The sequence below is a fragment of the Salvelinus alpinus genome, chromosome 13 (assembly GCF_045679555.1).
Source record: "Salvelinus alpinus chromosome 13, SLU_Salpinus.1, whole genome shotgun sequence".
In the NCBI taxonomy this organism is placed as follows: Eukaryota; Metazoa; Chordata; class Actinopteri; order Salmoniformes; family Salmonidae; genus Salvelinus; species Salvelinus alpinus.
The window spans coordinates 20,376,887-20,394,846 of record NC_092098.1 but is presented as its reverse complement, the minus strand read 5'-3'; the positions used below and the strand labels follow the sequence as shown (position 1 = coordinate 20,394,846).

At 43.3% G+C, this 17,960-nt stretch overlaps 1 protein-coding gene and 1 long non-coding RNA gene across 2 annotated transcripts in view; one reads left to right on the top strand and one right to left on the bottom strand.

Moving 5' to 3' along the window:
• LOC139537312 (cGMP-dependent 3',5'-cyclic phosphodiesterase-like) overlaps positions 1-17,891 on the top strand; it is a 47,313-nt gene extending 29,422 nt beyond the window's left edge. Inside the window, exons 4-29 of the mRNA XM_071338475.1 lie at positions 1,172-1,281; positions 1,717-1,772; positions 1,866-1,925; positions 2,046-2,199; positions 3,926-3,978; positions 4,053-4,127; positions 4,229-4,270; positions 4,374-4,442; positions 4,580-4,710; positions 4,851-4,962; positions 5,141-5,180; positions 5,258-5,321; positions 5,413-5,494; positions 5,617-5,791; positions 5,934-6,046; positions 9,865-9,942; positions 10,067-10,189; positions 10,284-10,477; positions 10,575-10,662; positions 14,661-14,708; positions 14,870-14,944; positions 15,036-15,135; positions 15,678-15,790; positions 16,196-16,234; positions 16,357-16,463; positions 16,628-17,891. Coding sequence (XP_071194576.1) covers positions 1,172-1,281; positions 1,717-1,772; positions 1,866-1,925; positions 2,046-2,199; positions 3,926-3,978; positions 4,053-4,127; positions 4,229-4,270; positions 4,374-4,442; positions 4,580-4,710; positions 4,851-4,962; positions 5,141-5,180; positions 5,258-5,321; positions 5,413-5,494; positions 5,617-5,791; positions 5,934-6,046; positions 9,865-9,942; positions 10,067-10,189; positions 10,284-10,477; positions 10,575-10,662; positions 14,661-14,708; positions 14,870-14,944; positions 15,036-15,135; positions 15,678-15,790; positions 16,196-16,234; positions 16,357-16,463; positions 16,628-16,784 — 2,458 coding nt within the window. The 3' untranslated portion in view covers positions 16,785-17,891. The remainder of the gene's footprint in view (positions 1-1,171; positions 1,282-1,716; positions 1,773-1,865; positions 1,926-2,045; positions 2,200-3,925; positions 3,979-4,052; positions 4,128-4,228; positions 4,271-4,373; positions 4,443-4,579; positions 4,711-4,850; positions 4,963-5,140; positions 5,181-5,257; positions 5,322-5,412; positions 5,495-5,616; positions 5,792-5,933; positions 6,047-9,864; positions 9,943-10,066; positions 10,190-10,283; positions 10,478-10,574; positions 10,663-14,660; positions 14,709-14,869; positions 14,945-15,035; positions 15,136-15,677; positions 15,791-16,195; positions 16,235-16,356; positions 16,464-16,627) is intronic.
• On the bottom strand, positions 14,402-15,150 carry LOC139537313 (uncharacterized). The gene is made up of 3 exons (XR_011667503.1): positions 15,042-15,150; positions 14,844-14,934; positions 14,402-14,697 (listed from the first exon to the last, which is right to left on the bottom strand). It is a non-coding gene; the product is annotated as an uncharacterized lncRNA (long non-coding RNA).
• Positions 17,892-17,960: the final 69 nt, after the last annotated feature.

Below are 17,960 nucleotides of genomic sequence, written 5' to 3'. Positions count from 1 at the left end.
CCAGCAATGTGTCAACATGTTTTTGGAACACAGTCACAAGTTGACAAGCTAGATAACCTATATTAGAGGTTTACCACAATGAACTTACCCGGTTTATCTCCATCACTGCTGAAGGTCGGTAGGAAACAGGTTGCAGGCTTCACATTCACGCTCGGCGCAGCACCTGGTTTCAGTCGGAGTCTCATTACCGAATCCTGTCTTCCACTGGTTATAGCCATCGAAATCCTCTGGGGTGAAATAAGTACAACATACAGTAGACATGCCCCCGGTTCCCTTACTCCAATACGCTCGCTTCAACCGGACAAACTAGTCCCACTTCAAAGCTAGCTTCTTGTTTTTGGGCCACAAATGAGTCATAACCTTGTCCTTGTGGGCATTACTGCACCCAGCAACAACACACCTACTTGGAATATTTAGCTTCTAAAAACCCTGTTGGGTTGCACTTTAAAAAAAGCTGTTGGGTCTGAAATGAAAACGAACACTAGCTACGGACAAAGGAAAAACCTATAACACTTACTTGCTCACTCGACTACTACTACCAAACGCACAGGAGAAGAGTAGATGCCGTTTTTTGCATTATTTATATGTTTTCTTCTGCGTGGATGTACATAGCAGCTCACTAGCCCCAACACTTGGTTTGGAATGTAATTACATGCTAGCATGGCTAGTAGCTAACGTTAGCCAGATGGAACTAGCTAGGTAGCACCGGTTCTCCATATGACGTTGAGAAATAGTGCGTTGTGGGTAGTTCTGAAGATATCCAGAAATAAGTTAATAAATATGTAAAAACGTAGTTATAGGTAACCAGATCGTGACTACAACTAAGTTACTAAGTCTTTGACCACTCTGTGTTGTTACTTTGGTGAGTAAAAACTCATGCTTCCTACCCTTTAAATCAATTGGCAATACTTTATTTGACTATCAATAACATTTCAACGAGCTATCTACTTACCCTAACCCTAGCTCTAATCCTAACCTTCACCCATATCCTAAACCTAAACTTAACCCTTACCGTAACACTTATTCTAAACCTAACCGTAACATTATCAAGCAGTTGCTCATCAACAGATAGTTTGCTGATAGTATGACCATCTGTAGGGCATCTATAGATGGAAAATCCGGACTATCCAAATAAAGTGTGACCAATCAATAAAATCTTTGTCTCTCTCAGGGATGTGGTTGTCCAGCAGAGGAGAGTACAGTGTGAGGGTCTTCCTTCCTCAGAGCTGCAGGAGCAACAGAGAGAGAGACTAACAGAACCACTGCAGCAGGACAAAAGAGGTGTGTGTTTGTTTTTGTCTATCTGTCATAATAATTTGGTGGGTGCTTATAATTGTCCTATTTCACACGTGTAAATTTAAAATATGTTTTTTGCATATCCCAAATCTACCTGAGAGACTCTCTGAGAGGGTGACCCTGGAGCAATTAGGGTTAAGTGCCTTGCTAAAGGGCACATCTACAGATTTGTTCACATTGTCGGCTTGGGGATTTGAACTAGCAAGCGTTCTGTTACTGGTTCAATGCTCTAACCTCTAGGCTGCCTACCTCCCAGTATGAGTATCTGTGTGGGTTGCAGCGTGAACAACAGCAAATATACTTGAAACGATTTGAGAGAGTTCAAAACAGTGCACAGTCCTCCTCCAGGCTAATACTTCCCTCCTCTCCACCCTCTCATTTTCTATAATTTTCTCTCCATCTTCTCCACCTCCACCCCAGTGTTGATCATTCCAATTCTGGACCGGGACCAAGGCGTAGCTACCGCCCTCCTCCTGGTGAGCATGCTCCACTGAACCCTCTCACCTCTCTGCCTTACAGTGTGAAAGATAATACTTTCTAAAAACTCTGTGTCTTCTCTATTCTAAAAGGTTTGCTGTACACTGCCCACTATAGCTCAGGAACAAAGCCTTGATGTCCTGGAGAAACATGTGAGTCTGAAATGCCTTCTCCAGACCCACTGGTCCTTTCATGGGATCACATTCGGGGACAGCAGGCCTGCTCTGAATGTAGCTGACATTTGCTGGTATAACTCTGATTGTCCCTCACAGGTCACCATAGCCTGTAAGAAAGTCCAGGCTTTGCAGGGCCAAAGGCTCACCCAGGGGTCAGAGGTCAACAGGACACCATGTCTATCCCTGAACAGGAGGACAACACCTGATGTGGACTACAGTGCACTGGATCATCAGATCCTGAGGCTTTGCGGTATGATAGTGGGATGGGAGACATGCACCTGTATTTTGTTGTCTATACAGTGGCAAGAAAAAGTATGTGAACCATTTGGAATTACCTGTATATCTGCATAAATTGGTCATAAAATTTGATCTGATCTTCATCTAAGTCACAAAAATAGACAAACACAGTCTGCTTAAACTAATAACACACAAACAATTATACGTTTTCATGTCTTTATTGAACACACCGTGTAAACATTCACAGTGTAGGGTGGACCCTCCTTTGGCAGCACTAACCTCAACTAAACATTTTCTGTAGTTGCAGATCAGACCTGCACAACGGTCAGGAGTAATTTTGGACCATTCATCATTACAAAACTGTTTCAGTTCAGCAATATTCTTAGGATGTCTGGTGTGAACAGCTCTCGAGGTCATGCCACAGCAATTTAAATCGTGTTGAGGTCAGGACTCTGACTGAGCCACTCCAGAAGGCATATTGTCTTCTGTTGAAGCCATTCTGTTGTTGATTTACTTCTGTGTTTTGGGCCACTGTCCTGTTGCATCACCCAACTTCTGTTGAGCTTCAATTGGCGGACAGATAGCCTTACATTCTCCTGCAAAATGTCTTGATAAACTTGTGAATTCATTTTTCCTTCGATGATAGCAAGCTGTCCAGGCCCTGTGGCAGCCCCAAACCATGATGCTCCCGCCATCATACTTTACAGTTGGGATGAGGTTTTGATGTTGGTGTGCTGTGCCTTATTTTCTCCACACATAGTGTTGTGTGTTCCTTCCAAACAACTCAACTTTAGTTTAATCTGTCCACAGAATATTTTGCCAGAAGCGCTGTGGAACATCTAGGTGCTCTTTCCGAACTTCAGAAGAGCAGGAATGTTTTTTTTGGACAGCAGTGGATTCTTCCGTGGTGTCCTCCCATGAACACTATTCCTGTTTACTGTTTTACGTATCGTAGACTCATCAACAGAGATGTTAGCATGTTCAAGAGATTTCTGTAAGTCTATAGCTGACACTCCAGGATTCTTCTTAACCTCATTGAGCATTCTGCACTGTGCTTTTGCAGTCATCTTTGCAGGACGGCCACTCCTAGGGAGAGTAGCAACAGTGCTGAACTTTCTCCATTTATAGACAACTTGTCTTACCGTGGACTGATGAACATAAAGGCTTTTAGAGATACTTTTGTAACCCTTTCCAGCTTTATTCAAAAACAATTCTTAATCTTAGGTCTTCTGAGATCTCTTTTGTTTGAGGCATGGTTCACATCAGGCTATTCTATTCTTGGGAATAGAAAACTCAAATTTTGTGAGTGTTTTTTATAGGGCAGGGCAGCTCTAACCAACATCTTCAATCTCGTCTCATTGATTGGACTCCAGGTTAGCTGACTCCTGACTCCAATTAGCTTTTGGAAAAGTCATTAGCCTAGGGGTTCACATACTTTTCCCAACCTACACTGTGAATGTTTAAATTATGTATTCAATATAGACAAGAAAAATACAATAATGTGTGTGTTATTAGTTTAAGCACACTGTGTTTGTCTATTGTTGTGACTAAGATGAAGATCAGATCAAATTTGATGACCAATTTATGCAGAAATCCAGGTAATTCCAAAGGGTTCACATACTTTTTCTTGCCAATGTAGATACATTAATGCTGAGTATTGGATAATGGTAGATAAGAATATATTATAAAATAATATAAAGTCATGACTTCATGTTGATTCTTTCACTTTCTTACTATAGGAGAGTTGTATGACCTGGACGCTGCCTCTCTCCAACTGAAAGTAATTCGTTATGTGAGTCTACACACAAAAATAAACTGTGAATTATCAGAGCTGGTTGATTGTTTGATTGTTTGTTGTTTTCACAGCTGGAGGAGCAGACTCAATCATTGTGCTGCTGTTTACTTCTGGTATCAGAGGATAACCAACAGCTGTTCTGTCAGGTACACATACACACACACTATTCAATATTCTAAAATGAAGCAAAAGTTGCAAAAATAAACAAACAAAAACAAATTTGTTGGATGTCTTTGTTATTCCTCAGGTAGTTGGAGACAAGGTTCTGAAGGCAGAGATCAGTTTCCCAGTAAGTTACACAACACAGCCCTTCTTCCCCTCTGACATTACCACCTGTGCCCCTGCTGCTGCCCCTTACTCAGCCTGACCCTGTCTATCTGTCTGGGGTCCAGCTGACGTTTGGCCACCTTGGTCAGGCTGTGGAGAAGAGGAAGAGCACCTCCCTGCAAGACGTCACTCCAGTAAGAACACTGAAATGTTCCTGATCAGTATTGTGGTGTTTTGAAGTCTTACAGTAAGTAGTAGGTTTGGATTTCTTTGATGCTTGTGTTCTCTACATCTCTGCCCCTTTCCCATCTTCTCTGGGCTGATACTGTAGGAGGAACACCAGCAGCTGAACAGCACTCTGGGATTTGAAGTTCTCTCTATGCTGTGTGTTCCTGTTGAGTGTCGGGCCACCACCAAGGTTGTGGCCCTCGCCTGTGCCTTCAACAAAAAAGGAGCAGACAGGTATATATCTATGTGTGTTAGCGTAAGCATGCATACTGCTGCCTGTGAGTGTATGCCTGTGTGCATGGATAGCTGCATCTGTGTGTGTCTTACTGTAAAATAGTGTGTGTGTGTGTGTGTGTGTGTTTGTCATCCTTCAGACACACAGAGGTGGATGAACACATAGTGCAGCACTGTTTCCGCTACACATCCTCAGTACTGACCAGCACACTGGCCTTCCAGAAGGAACAGAGACTGAAGTATGAATGTCAGGTAAGGAGACGCTACCTGACTGCATTCATTGACCACTGAGCCAATACTGTACTGTGCTAGCCTTGCTCGACTGACCTTTGCCTATAACAATCCCTAACCTGGTGTGAATCTTTAGCTAACGCACAAATACACTTCTGGTCTTCTCAACTGTTACCTGTGTCTGTTTGGGTTCATATAGGCACTGCTTCAGGTCGCCAAAAACCTCTTCACACATTTGGGTGAGTATTATACTTAACCTATTTTTAGTGGCACAATGTCAGTTGTTATAATAGCGGTTATTTATTTCTGTCTCCAGATGATGTATCAGTCCTGCTGAAAGAGATTATTGCAGAAGCCAGGAGTCTCACCAGTGCAGAAATGTAAGTACTGTATTACCATAAGGCTACGACAAGGATGGTAACAAAAGCGTTAGTAACATTGATTAATATGACCCTTCTATCTCTCCTCCAGTTGTTCTGTGTTCCTGTTGGACAGTGTCAGTCATGAACTGGTTGCCAAGGTGTTTAATGGAGGAGTGGTTATCGATGAGGAGGTGGGTCATCATCCGAAACTCACTCCCACCAAATCTCTAATCCACAGATTTATCTTAGACAAAATGGTATTGTATATGACTGTTATTTCCATAGTGTAATGGCCTCTTTCTTGTCATCTCAGACAGAGCTGCGTATCCCTGCTGACCAGGGCATAGCAGGCCATGTGGCCACCACAGGGAAGATCCTCAACATCACAGATGCCTACTCCCATCCTCTCTTCTACCGCGCCGTGGACGACAGCACAGGCTTCAGAACACGCAACATCCTCTGCTTCCCCATAAAGGACGAACATGGAGGTCTGTCTCTCCGTCTCTCTTTTTTTCTGCCCGTTTATCTTTCTTTCTCTCTCCATTTCCCCATCTCCCTATTTCTGATCTATCTACTGATAATTGTATATCGCTCATCTATCTCTCTCTCTTTCTCTCTCTCTCTGTTCAGAAGTGATTGGCGTGGCTGAGCTGGTCAACAAGACTAATGGACCATGGTTCACCCGCCTGGATGAGGACTTGGCCACAGCTTTCTCCATATACTGTGGCATCAGCATCGCTCATGTGAGTGCACAGGCATCCCATTTGCTTATCCTATTGACCTTATAACTGATTATTACCTGACATAATGTTTCTTTGTATAGAGTAAAGGGCCATCCACACCAAGGACAATAATTATAAAGATAAATTATACATAACTATATTTTGAGCATCCACACCAGCGGACCGTTAATCGTTCTACAGTACACCTGTGGATCAGCTGATTAACGCATACTACTGCACGCTGTAGGCCTTGTAATAAGGTAGTAACACAAGACCATTCAGTGCTTCAATGTACACTACCGTTCAAAAGTTTGGGGTCACTTAGAAATGTCCTTGTTTTTGAAAGAAAAGCAATTATTTTGTCCATATCTCAGACTGGCCAATAAAAATAAAAGATTAAGATGGGCAAAAGAACACAGACACTGGACAGAGATATGGCTTTTTCTTTGCAACTCTGCCTAGAAGCATGAAGAAGAAGGCCAGCATCCCGGAGTCGCCTCTTCACTGTTGACATTGAGACTGGTGTTTTGCGGTAATATTTAATTAAGCTGCCAGTTGAGGACTTGTGAGGCGTCTGTTTCTCAAACTAGACACTCTAACATACTTGTCCTCTTGCTCAGTTGTGCACCGGGGCCTCCCACTCCTCTTTCTATTCTGGTTAGGGCCAGTTTGTGCTGTTCTGTGAAGGGAGTAGTATGCAGCGTTGTACAAGATTTTCAGTTTCTTGGCAATTTCTCGCATGGAATAGCCTTCATTTCTCAGAACAAGAATAGACTGACGAGTAGCAGAAGAAAGTTATTTGTGTCTGGCCATTTTGAGCCTGTAATCGAACCCACAAATGCTGATGCTCCAGATACTCAATTAGTCTAAAGAAGGCCAATTTTATTGCTTTTTTAATCAGAACACCAGTTTTCAGCTGTGCTAACATAATTGCAAAAGGGTTTTCTAATGATCAATTAGCCTTTTAAAATTATAAACTTGGATTAGCTAACACAACGTGCCATTGGAACACAGGAGTGATGGTTGCTGATAATGGGCCTCTGTACGCCTATGTAGATCTTCCATTAAAAATCAGCCGTTTCGAGCTACAATAGTCATTTACAACATTAACAATGTCTACACTGTAATTCTGATACATTTTATGTTATTTTAATGGACAAAAAAACAGCGTTTCTTTCCAAAACAAGGAAATTTGTATGTGACTCTTTTGAATGGTGGTGTACATGTAATATTGAAACTCATATTTAAATGTAGTAATTCAACAACAAACGCCGTTTAGCCTGCACATCTTTTACATCATGTCATTGATTATGCAACCCTTTCGATTAGTTATTGGTCTATTCTCAACAGTTTACTTTCACGTTCGTTTAGAGATGGATTGGACCAAGGTGCAGCGTGGTAGGTGTACATCATAAATTTATTAAATGAACACCAAAAACAAGAAAAAATAAACGACATGTAAAGTTTTGTAGCGGTAACACAGCAACTAACCAAAAACAAGATCCCACAAACTAAAGGTGGAAAAGGCTGCCTATGTATGATCCCCAATCAGAGACAAAGATAAACAGCTGCCTCTGATTGGGAACCATACCCGGCCAACAAAGAAATAGCATCTAGCCTCGGTGACGGCTCCGGTTCGGGACGTAGACCCCGCTCCGCTCGCTGATCCCTCCGCTTCCGTGGAACCGGACCGTAGATCGTCACCTGGGACTCCGGACTGTAGATCGTCGCCGGAGGCTCCGGACTGGGAACCCTCGCAGGAGGCTCTGGACTGGGAACCCCCGCTGGAGGCTCTAGATTGCAGACTGTCACTGAAGGCTCTGGACCGCAGACCGTCGCTGGAGGCTCTGGACTGCCGACCGTCGCTGGAGGCTCTGGACTCCCGACTGTCGCTGGAGACTCTGGACTGCAGACCGTCGCTGGAGACTCTGGACCGCAGACCGTCGCTGGAGGCTCTGGACTGCCGACCGTCGCTGGAGGCTCTGGACTCCCGACTGTCGCTGGAGGCTCTGGACTCCCGACTGTCGCTGGAGACTCTGGACTGCAGACCGTCGCTGGAGACTCTGGACTGCAGACCGTCGCTGGAGACTCCGGACCTTGGATCGTCACTGGAGGCTTCGGGACATGGATTATCACTGGAGGCTTTGGGCCATGGATCATCACTGGAGGCTTCGGGCCATGGATCACCACTGGAGGCTTCGGGCCATGGATTATCACTGGAGGCTTCGTGCGTGGAGCAGGCACAAAACGTACCAGGCTGGAGACACGCACTGGAGGCCGGGTGCATGGAGCTGGCACAGGATATACTGGACCGTGGAGGCGCACTGGAGGTCTGGAGCGTAGAGCTGGCACAACCCGTCCTGGCTGGATGCTCACTTTAGCCCGGCAAGTGCGTGGCGCTGGCACAGGACGCACTGGGCTGTGAAGGCGCACTGGAGACACAGTACGTATGGCCGGCACAGGATATACTGGGCCGTGGAGGCGTACTGGAGGTCTGGAGCGTAGAGCTGGCACAATCCGTCCTGGCTGGATGCTCATTTTCGCACGGCAAGTGCGGGGAGCTGGCACCGAGCGCACCGGGCTGTGAATGCGCACTGGAAACACAGTGCGTATCACCGCATAACATGGTGCCTGAACGGTCACACGCTCCTTAAAGCGAGTGCGGGGAGTTGGCTCTGGTCTGAAACCTGGCTCCGCCAACCACCCCGTGTGGTCCCGCCAACCACCCCGTGTGGTCCCCCCAAAAATGTTTTTGGGGCTGCCTCTCAGGCTTCCTTCGTGGTCGCGAACCCCGGTGTCGTCGTTGTTCCTCCCTCGCTGCCTCCGTCTGCTCCCATGGAAGGCGATCCCTTCCGGCCTGGATCTCCTCCCACGTCCAGGATATCCTCCCATGTCCAGGATGTCTGCTCCTCCTGGCCATGCTGCTTGGTCCGTTTGAGGTGGGATCTTCTGTCACGTTCGTTTAGAGATGGATTGGACCAAGGTGCAGCGTGGTAGGCGTACATCATACATTTATTAAATGAACACCAAAAACAAGAAAGAATAAACAACACGTAAAGTTTTGTAGCGCTAACACAGCAACTAACCAAAAACAAGATCCCACAAACTAAAGTTGGAAAAAAGGCTGCCTAAGTATGATCCCCAATCAGAGACAACGATAGACAGCTGCCTCTGATTGGGAACCATACCCGGCCAACAAAGAAATAGAAAAACTAGAATGCCCACCCAAATCACACCCCGACCTAACCAAATAGAGAAATAAAAAGTCTCTCTATGGTCAGGGCGTGACATTTACAAAGTCCAGAAAGGCATATTAGCAGGCCAGTCATAGTGTGTATTTTGTAAGAATGTATTGTAAAATATGATAAATGTTTTTTAAATATGGCCTTCTCATGCGCTGTTTGTCGTGGATCATCATTCTCCCAAGTTGTCCTATAATTAATGTGGGCATATGCTCACACATGCCCAGTTATTCAGGCAAGCTTACCATGCACTCAGCCGTCTCTCTTCGCCGAGCAGCCTCGCGCACCTAGAACCAAGAATACTTCAATAGAATGCTTTTTCGATTGGTTGTAAATTTTTTATCATCAGAGGGATATGGAAAATAAATCGCTCTGAAAGTGATCCAAACGATAGCTCTTGTAATCGTTCCCCACTCTTTTTGTAGTTGTCGTTGTACTGTGAACGCTCCTGTTCACTTGAATTAGAACAATAATAAATACCAAAAAGTTAAAGTTATCGTTCTTAGTGTGGATATTGATAAATTGTTTAACACTAATTTGTCATCAACAATATTGTCATCATGTTGAATGACTCCTGTGCTTTCTGTTCCTCCTCAGTCCCTCCTGTATAAGAGGGTCGATGAAGCACAGTTTAGGAGTCAGCTGGCCAATGAGATGATGAAGTACCACATGATGGTAAAGCATCCAATCAGAGCTCTTCTTCAACCTATTCAACTTGTCTCTTAAATCTATGAATGCAGATCCAGCCATTTTGTTATATTTGGCAGTTCATTTCCTGACCTTTGACCCTGTCTCTCAGGTGTCAGACGAGGAAGTCACCCGGCTACTGACTGTGGGCATCCAGGCTGTAGGAGAAATACACCCCAGCTTCTCCAGCTTCACCTATACACCTCGCTCCCTGTCAGACGACAGCACACCCACAGTGAGACAATCAACACACACTCTTGGAGAAAGACACTGGTAGTGTGTATTATTTCTGTTTTCTCATGTCTCTCGATTATACCTCCTGTTCCTAGGCCGTGATCAGCATGTTTGAGGACATGGGCTTCATAAACACCTACAAGATCAACATGCACACGCTGGCCAGGTTCTGTCTGATGGTGAAGAGAGGCTACAGGGATCCCCCATATCACAACTGGATGCACGCGTTCTCAGTCTCTCATTTCTGCTACCTCCTCTGCAAGAACCTGGAGCTCTCCAACTACCTAGAGTAAGAACACACAGAGAAATGCATTTAAAAACGTTGTTACGGTAAAGTGAAACACCCTCATGAACACTTCAACTCACACTGCATCGTCCTCTTTCAGGGACATCGAGATGTTTGCTCTTTTTGTGTCCTGCATGTGTCATGACTTGGACCACAGAGGGACCAACAACTCCTTCCAGGTGGCATCGGTAAGATCCCACATACCACAAACACACAGACTCCTATGTTATATGTAGCTGTTCTATAGCCCACTAAGCACAGTTTGACGCCGACATCTTTTGGATGTCTTTTTTTGGTCCTGTCTGGACCAACCGTCTTTATTTTGTATTTTTTTGGTGCGGTCCCGACAAGCCTTGATTTCAACGTCCACCAAAGTAGATCATAGACGTCTATGTTTGGTTCAGATTTCTTCTGGTCCGGACTAGCCTTCATTTCATCATCCGGACACGTTCAGTCCGAACTGGCCTATATTTGGCCCAAACATAGATTTGCTCTGGTCTGGACCAAATCTGAACCAATCATTGACATCTATGTTTCACAAGTTAGGACGGCACAGTACAGTAGAGCACAGTAGAGTACAGTACAGTAAAGTAAGGAAAAGTAAAGTATAGCTCAGTACAGTAGAGTACAGCACAGTATAGTACAGTATAATGTAGTGTATTGTACCCTACATTACTCTAATGTACTCTACTCTACTAAACTGTACTCTGCTGTACTCTATTCTACTGAATTAAACTGCACTGCACTGTACCGTACTCTACTGTACTCTTCTGTACTGTACTATGCTGTTCAACTTGTGAAACATAGCCTACATGTCTAGGATTTGTTCAGATTTGGTCTGGTCCGGACCGACCAAATTTGTACTTATTTGGGGACTGAGCTCATTATAATAATATCCAGTGTCATGCAAAGACACGACACCAGCATGACCAGCAAGTGTTTGTTTCTACACTTACATTTTGTTAATTCATCAGACGTGCTTATCCAGAGTGACTTACAGTCAGTGCATTCAACTAAGGTAGATAAACAATAACATATCACAGTCAAAAAAAATTCTGTAACCGTAAATGAGAGTTTTATTGTATTTGAAGTGGTCTGTTGGTTTATTTTGTAGCTTGGACTACTTTGAACATCATCGCTGCCAGTTTTAACATAAGTGCATGTGACAGATAGGAGCAATAATAAATATTATATGTTGCACTCTTCAGTTGGCTCCTCTTTCCTATATTAAATTGATTTAAACATTATTATTGTGATATAATGCTTACTTCATTGAGAATGTATTTGCAGTTTGAAGGACAATTCCACCACTTTATAACCAGCTATTATGCTGTAAGTACCTGTATACACTGAGTGTACAAAACATTAGGAACACCATCCTAATATTGAGTTGCACCCCCTTTTGCCCTCAGAACTGCCTTAATTTGACGGGGCATGGACTCTACAAGGTGTCGAAAGTGTTCCACAGGGATGCTGGCCCATGTGGACCCAAAGTTGTGTCAAGTTGGCTGGATGTCCTTCGGGTGGTGGACCATTCTTGATACACATGGGAAACTGTTCAGTGTGAAAAACCCAGCAGCGTTACAGGTCTTGACACACTCAAACTGGTGCGCCTGGCACATACTACCATACCCCATTCAAAGGCACTTAAATATTTTGTCTTGCCCATTCACCCTCTGAATGGTACACATCAATTGTCTCAAGGCTTACAAATCCTGTAACGCAACCTGTTTCCTCCCCTTCATCTACACTGATTGAAGTGGATTTTACAGGTGACATCAATAAGGGATCATAGCTTTCACCTGGATTCACCTGGTCAGTCTATGTTATGGAAAGAGCAGGTGTTCTTAATGTTTTGAACACTCAGTGTATATGCGCTACTGTAAGATGTAATACGCGTTTTGACGTTTTATCGTTTTTGTTAGTCATACTGCACGATTCCTTGTTTTTGTCATTTTTTTAAGCTTCTGTATTGCCCTCATATACAGTATACTACAATTCCCGGGGTGCATTTCACCTCCCAGGATGCAATGCATTGCCCAGTCTGCAGTTAGCTTAGCTGGCTAGCAAGCCCAAACTAAAGGGCTATGCATGGTCAATCCAACATCTGCAGTGGCCGTACAGCATTTACTGAGATGCGGCCTCCGCAGAAGTCAAAGCATTCATACTTCTTGCGCTTCAGAGAGCTCTTCATACGCAGCCAATAAATTGTTCTGCACTGCACCACTCCTAGTGATTCCGGGCTAATCTCTATAGCCATCCAGCTACAAGCAACTAGCTAAACGAAAAGACCAGACTTGACCTATTCTGAGATGTTGGAGTCCGTTTCCCAGTGCAGGAGTTCAGCCAAGATAGCATGATGTAAAACGACCACCGTTTCCCCACCACGAATCTCCTCATAGCTCCACAGCAAAACAATTCTACATTTAGGCTATTGTTTATATGTGTATTCCACACTATGTTGAGGTCCAAATCTGTCAACCCAAATACATTGATGTCATCATCATCAATCAACTGCATTACGGGTAAAAACGACTTTGATTACCACTTTCGATTTCTGTATACTGGAGTTTGTTTTTCTAAACCTGAAAAGGGACAACTTCTAAATGTTATGCAGTGAAAACAGCCAAATATAATCAGATTTTAGAAACCACATTGTGGGCCTGTTACAATACATAAATTATGACGGATTTGACAAATAACCACAGATCAGATTGGTTGAATGTGCACCAATCCAGTGTTCTTCTATCCCACGGCCTGCATTCCATTGACCTCTTTACTGTATCCCCGATCTTTACTGTATCTATTACCTCCCCGATCTCTTTCCAGGAGTTCAAACAAATTTCTGTGTCTTTGAAATTCCTTACACAAGGTATCATAAATATGTTTTTTATTTGTGAACCTGTTCTGATAGCCTTTGGTCAAAGTTCCATGTTTGTTATCAAGGAAGTTGTCAGGAAGTGAATGTGTGTTTATACAGCCCCCACCTACTGTCAACCAATCATGTAATTGTTACAAAATTTGGGAGGTACATGGTGATGTGGTACAGAGCTCAATTTGGCCTCCGCAACCCCCCGGAGGCTCCGAAATTGCTTCACATCATATGGTGCCTCCAGATCACATTTTCAGATCAAGCATAAATTGGCTTTAAGCTTATGTCATAAATTATGAGTGCATTTCACATTACTTTTGTGTTGTAATCATATTATAATGCTTGCATGCATATCATGCTGAATATATGTTTATGTATTGTCACCAATCAACTGCATTACAATAAAGAACCATTCAAATTTAGATGCAAACAAAAGCTAACAATACGTTACTGTATCTGATGGTTAGCTTGCATGCTAGCTAGCCCGACTGCTACACCCAAAATAATAGTGTTTGCAACAATAACAGCCAAGCTTAGTCTTAGTGACTCTCTTAAACAACATGTAGGCCTGTTAGAACACAACATCTATCATGACATTTACAGGCTAATCACTACAGAATCCTAGTCTCTAATGATTGAAGCCTGTATCTTTGATGCTAACATTAGCAATGCTAGCTAGCTAAGTAAAGTAGCCAACCTTGCTGCATCTAAAGTATTTTCAACATTAACAGCCAAATACCACACTGTAGAACTAATAAAAAGTATGACGTTAACAAGTAATTCACTACAAAAATATAGGCTATTTGGAAAGGATGCAATGGCCGGAGTTGCAACTTTATCTGTGATGGTGGGAGTGGTTTTGCCAAATGGAGTCATGGGAGTTTATTGGAGGAAGCTGACTATAAATATAATTATATAGGTTTTTAAGACAACCAGAGCAACATATAGCAGGCAGTTCCAATATGATCAGAAAACTGCAGATCAGTTATATAGATAGCTGAAAATGGCTGTCCATAAAAACTTTTATTAGTCATCTCAGAGATTCTACTTGAAAACTTCACAGAGAAACAATTTCCAATTTTGCTCATCATTAAACAGTCAATAGACATGAAATCACAATACTACACACTGTGTAAGACATTACTAAATACTTCTTAATAACAACCCAAATGTTAAAAGCGCCGGAGTTTCCCTTTAAATTTAGCCATAGAATCAATGACCAACAAATAAACATAATTTTGCTTACTGGAGTCACACAAACTGCCACAGAAGCATGCATTACAAAAACAATCTGTTTTGTCTTCTCTTCTCCAGAAATCTGTGTTGGCTGGCCTGTATAGTTCTGAGGGATCTGTGCTGGAGGTAAACACAAAGTTTCATGAACAGAAATGTATTATGTGCGTCCTTCATTTAAAGGTAAAAGGTAAAAACATGAGTTGATTGCGCACTGGGTATTTGCTGTCCTCTAGTGGATATGAAATGTAATTGCAGCCTCACCACTGACTATTGGCTTTCATTTCCAGAGACACCACTTTGCTCAGGCGATCGCCATCCTCAACACCCAGGGCTGCAATATCTTTGAGAAGTTCTCCAGAAAAGTAAGACAAAGGCAATGTAAGAACATTCCTCTTTTCTAGTTGGTTTTGTACTATTTTGACTCTGTTTCTGTGTTGTGTTTTTGGTTGCCAGGACTACCAGAGGATGCTTGACCTGATGAGGGACATCATCCTGGCCACAGACTTGGCTCATCACCTACGGATCCTGAAGGATCTACAGAAAATGGCAGATGGTAAGTCATCCCCCGGCCCATACATCCTGTCTGAGTGTCTTGTGAGCGGTAGGAAGGTATATCTTCATTTCTACAGCTCTTCCAGTTCTTATTAGGGCTCCTGAGTGGTGCAGTGTTCTAAGCATCACTACAGACCCTGGTTCGATTCCAGGCTGTATCACAACCGGCCGTGATTGAGAGTCCCATAGGGCGGCGCACAATTGGTCCGGGTTAGGGTTTGGCCAGGGTAGGCCGTCATTGTAAATAAGAATTTGTTCATAACTGACTTGCCTAGTTTTGAATTTTTGAATTGTACCTTTATTTAACGAGGCAAGTCAGTTAAGAACAAAGTCTAATTTACAATGACAGCCTAGGAACAGTGGGTTAACTGCCTTGTTCAGGAGCAGAACAACAGATTTTTACCTTGTCAGCTCGGGGATTCGATCGAGCAATTTTTCTGTTACTGGCCCAACGCTCTAACCACTAGGCTACCTGCCACCCCACTGTTAAATAAAGGTTAAATAAAAATTGAATTAGATCATATTGTCTGTTTTGTCTTCCAGTGGGCTACAACACCAAAGAACCTCAGCACCATAACCTGCTACTGTGCCTGATCATGACCTCCTGTGACCTCTCTGACCAGACCAAGGACTGGAAGACCACCTGGAAGATTGCAGTAAGAACCCACTCAGATCTGACTCCTCTAATAAGAATTTTGGGGGTGCTTATATTTGTCCTTTTATACTTGTGTGTAATGGAAATGTTTTTGGGAGGATATTCCAATTCCCCCTGAGACATCTGCAGGAAGTGGGGTCGCGCCCCTGGAGCCATTAGGGTTAAGTGCCTTGCTCAAGGGTACAGTGACAGATTTAAAAAATGCTTCACCTTGTCGGCTCTGGTATTCAAACCTGCAACCTTTCGGTTACTGGCCCAATGCTCTAACCTTGAGGCTACCTGCCTGCCGCTAAACCAACTGTGTTCACCCCTCCTCCTTATTTCATTTACATACATTTTATTGTTCTTAGTAAGATGGCCTCCATGTAGTATGCTAACATGAAACTCATGTCTGTTTTTGTGACAGGGGCTCATTTACAAGGAATTCTTTTCTCAAGGAGATCTGGTATGTATGCAATTTTTTATGAATGCCAAACATTGTATCCATCGAATTGTTCTCTGTGTCCATGTAGTACAGGAACCTTTACAATTTCCTGTGTGTATGTGTCCCTGTGCTTGTGGCTGCAGGAGAAGGCTATGGGGAACCGTCCCAGTGAGATGATGGACAGAGAGAAGGCCTACATCCCAGAGCTACAGACAGGCTTCATGGAGCACATAGCCATGCCCATCTACAAGTGAGCCTCTGACTGATCTGTAACCCCCATATCTAGGAGATGAGTGGTGTAATTGTTATCTCAGACAATAAGAACTGTTGTGTGTTGTATATGCATATTAGTGGTCCCTACTTAGCTTGTGTCTGACTATACTTTCCTCCCGGCTTTGCTCCCTTCTCCTGCAGACTCCTCCAGGACCTGTTCCCCAGGTCGGCAGAGCTGTATGACACCGTGGCTAGCAATAGAGAACAGTGGGGCAAGGTCTCTCACAAGCCGGGAAACTATTCTCTGGATTACCTAGATGCAGAGTTTGAGCAGCTACAGGAAAAGCAGAATGGATAGGACGGAAAGAGCAGGGAGAACAGGACGGACAGACAGAGCAGGGAGAACAGGACGGACAGACAGAGCAGGGAGAACAGGACGGACAGACAGAGCAGGGAGAACAGGACGGACAGACAGACAGAGCAGGGAGAACAGGACGGACAGACAGAGCAGGGAGAACAGGACGGACAGACAGAGCAGGGAAGGGACGATGAGACCAATGGTAGCCCTCCGACACAGCAAGACAAACTAACAACTACATCATCAGTAATGTATTACCTCCCCCTGAAAATACACCTATTTTACAGGTTGTTGTGTGGTGTTGTTGCTGATACAGAAATCTAAATGATCATTAGAGTGTGTCACATTGCAGCAGGTATAGAGCAACACAATGCAGATAGCAGGGGGAGACAGAAAAGGATTGATTACACATCATTGTAGAAGACAATACTGATGGCTTTGATCTCATTTTTCAAATATTTTTTTTCCCCCTTTGCCTGGAGTTTCTATCAATGATATTTTAACTTTGTGTGAATCTTTACAGGCAGGTATTGAAGGTTACCAGGTCAAAACATGTACATTATAAACAGAATGTTACAAGCTTGCCTTACTTTGTCTAAGTTGCCTTCAATGTCAGAAACTGCTGGATTGATACTTTGTGGTATTGTGTATATAACAATGTTAGTGATTGGAATACATAATACTGTAAAACTGTATATTTTTTGTTAGAAATGTACTAGTTGATAGCGCACAGATTTGTCTTAACATGTAAATGGTTGAATTGGCGTTACCACCACTTTGGGGATTCCCTGTATTGCCTGTAGAACCCCAAATGTTGTTTTCAGGGTTTGGTCTAAATCTGGGACTGATCATCTCACCCTTTGGACATTGCTTTTTGAATGTGTGACAGGTACAAATGGCATAGGGTCTATATGCTTTTTGTTTTTGGAACAGCTATATTCAGTTATTATGTTGATGTACTGTACAGTATGTATGTTTGCATTTTCCTATTTCCAAATAATAGAGATAATTCTGTGAATTCTGAATCTACATGTTAACATCATGCACTGGATATTTACATTTGTTCTTAATTAATAGTTGTGGACAAGTAAAATATTGTTCACACAATGTATTGAGTACGTGTCCTTTCTCAATCCACATCTTCACCTTCTCTCCACATATTTATCTTTAAAAATC